The following is a 2,852-nucleotide window of genomic DNA, read 5'->3' as shown; positions in this document are numbered from 1 at the left end:
TGCAGTGGGAACAGTCCTCAGGCCTGTAATAGCAGTCTCGGGGAGTTTAACGTGGAGTTTAAACCATTTAAACCTTTTTGTTGCTCCTACTGGACTGGGAAAGAGCATGTGAAATACAGTGACCCACAGGATGAACTGGCAAGTTTCTCCAGCTGACTTTTCTTTGCTTTGGGTTTACAAGTGAAATTGCTGACTTTGACTTCAGTTTCAGAATCAACTCTGCCTACCTGAATGGCACAAACTTGGCATTCTTTCTCTTTTTAGATCAAGGCTGATTCTGCAAAAGTGGAGGCTTTCAGAGCCTCTCTTTCTAAACTGGGAGATGTCTATGTCAATGATGCTTTTGGAACTGCCCACCGAGCTCACAGGTGCGTATCCGTTTTCCTTCCACAGGCAGAACTGCAGAGTGATGTCTGCCATGGAAACACATACAGCTTTGCCCCCAATGAGTTTTAATTTCCTTTTGGGCTTATCCCATTCTCATTCTGCTGTGTTTGTTCCTGAGTAGTGGATTTAGTGGAGGTAGTTGTCAATAGTGTATGCTCTTTCAAGTTTGCCTCTGGGAACAGGAGACAGCTGAGACTCTGAAGACTTGAATTGACTTTTTAGGCTTTGAAGATATAAGAATTACTTGCTTAGGACTTGTATAAATTGTCCTGCAATTACAGCAGACCTCTTTTCCAAAAGATTAATAGCTCCAGATTGATTATTCTCATGGATTGTGTTTAGATATGTGTACTTGCAAACTCTAGTGGTCCTCTTTGAGCTTGATTTCATAATGCAGTGCTATTGGAGGAAGACATCTCTGCTCTTGCTATGCTTATTTGTCCCTCAGTGTTTTGGATCACTAGTTAACACTATAAATGTCTCGCATATCAATATGTCTGTGCAGAAACAATCTCAGAAAGTAAATGTGTACAGCCATCTTATCAAACTAGGAAAACAAAAACCTTGTGTTTGTTTTCATGCAGGTAGTAGCTATCCTCATTGCTGCAGCTGACTAAAGGATTGGCTTTATAATGCTGTGAGGCACAGGGGTGTTTGGACCTGTACTGATAGAAAATTTTTCCTTTCCTCACTCTTACCTTTATTCTGCAGCTCCATGGTAGGTGTCAATCTGCCTCAGAAGGCTGCTGGCTTCCTGATGAAGAAAGAACTGGATTATTTTGCTAAGGCCCTAGAGAGTCCGGAGAGACCCTTCTTAGCAATTCTTGGAGGGTAAGACTCAAGAGCATACTGACTCCGTATTTCTCTTTAACTCCTCTGTAAGAAATAAAAAGCTATTTTGGCTTGGTTCAAACAAGTACTTTCCTTTTAACTGTACCTACAGTTCAGATTTGTAGATAAATCCTGAGATGTCTCTAAGATGTGGATTAGAGAGGAGCTAACTGACCATGTCCGCTCCTGTGATGATACTATTAGGGTCTGCTCATCGTATCTCCTGACTTCTTACATTCCCCAAGTTGAGATAGTCCACAGCAGCTTGTTGTACAGATGAACCAGAAGAGCTATTAGATACATATGATGGCCCTGAAACATTGTCAGTGACCTTTCCTCCACGGTTCAGAGTACAAGCATCCTGCAGGCTCAGCACTGTGTAAGTTGATACGGTCTGTCATTATGCAATGGTGACCTACTGTAGCTGGATGGGCCGCTGCTCTTCCACAGCAGCTAGTGTGCAAAAAAACTTCAAGGTGCAAAACCAAGTGACTGCTTGTGTGTAGAAATTCCCATTGCTGCCTATTTTTGTCACGCATGTACCCAGTTTAGCACTGTAGTTCTATGACAGTGTATTTCAGTTCATCAGGAGAATTAAAATACTTCGCTAAGTAACACAAAGCTGGGACACGGTAACATTCCTGTGTTCTTGATAGAAGTATGTGGCTTATTCCTGCTCTTTGCACCCATAAATGTGTTTTTTAAGAAGTAGTATTCAGTTCTCACATAAAGGTTTAATCTTCTTCTATGACCTTGGTCATAGAAGTGCCAAACGAGGTTTATATTTAAATAGGGGAAAAAATGGAGGGCTGAATAATGCTCTTGTAAGTTGATGTTTAACGCTGGCCTGCTAGGTTGCCAAATTCCCTTTCTGCCCACTCCCAACAACTTTGTTGGATCATTCTCTCAGAATGGTCTTGACATGCCACAATGACAATATTGCCATTACTGAATAGCAGTTGATTAATTCTGCTTCCATCCAAGAAGTCCTCGTGAGGCTTTGTGCTGTCTTAGCTAAAGATTACTAGAGAGTAAGTTCTGTCTGAAGAGTTTTGGGCAGTGGCTACATTATTCATTCTTTTTCCTTCTCTCTCTTGCCAGAGCCAAAGTTCAGGATAAGATCCAGCTGATCAGTAACATGTTGGATAAGGTCAATGAGATGATCATTGGTGGTGGAATGGCGTTCACCTTCCTCAAAGTGATCAATAACATGGAGGTATGAAAAGAGCAATTCTGCGTCTGCTCCTAGTAAAGAATATGGTCAGAATGTCCCTTATGTATTCTGGCACTGAGAACTGGCCATCTCGACTCTCTGCAAGAGTAGGGAGCACTGAGAAGTTACTTGACTTTGCAAAAATCGGATTTCTGCCTACATCTAGATGTTTTAAGAAGACAGTCTTTCCAGAATTGCTGTCTGAGCGGTTTGGCTTGACTGCTGCTGTCCTCTTCGTCATGACCAGTAGCTAAACAAACACCTCTCTCTTACTTTTCCCAAATAATTTCTCTAGATTGGCAACTCTCTCTTTGATGAAGAGGGATCAAAAATTGTCAAGGACCTGATGGCCAAGGCAGAGAAGAACGGTGTGAAGATTACTCTGCCTGTTGACTTCATCACTGCAAACAAATTTGATGAG

The 2,852-nt window shown here is 41.9% G+C and overlaps 1 protein-coding gene across 1 annotated transcript in view; it reads left to right on the top strand.

The window, feature by feature from the left end:
• Positions 1–2,852, top strand: part of PGK1 (phosphoglycerate kinase 1) — a gene marked incomplete at its 5' end in the record, with an annotated part of 9,763 nt that overhangs the window by 3,559 nt on the left and 3,352 nt on the right. Inside the window, 4 exon segments of the mRNA XM_009327845.1 lie at positions 265–368; positions 1,099–1,218; positions 2,320–2,434; positions 2,727–2,852. The exon segment at positions 2,727–2,852 is cut by the window's right edge and continues 13 nt beyond it. Coding sequence (XP_009326120.1) covers positions 265–368; positions 1,099–1,218; positions 2,320–2,434; positions 2,727–2,852 — 465 coding nt within the window.

The sequence above is a fragment of the Pygoscelis adeliae genome, unplaced genomic scaffold, assembly GCF_000699105.1.
Source record: "Pygoscelis adeliae isolate BGI_AS28 unplaced genomic scaffold, ASM69910v1 Scaffold14, whole genome shotgun sequence".
NCBI lineage: Eukaryota > Metazoa > Chordata > Aves > Sphenisciformes > Spheniscidae > Pygoscelis > Pygoscelis adeliae.
This window is presented reverse-complemented; position numbering and strand designations above follow the sequence as displayed.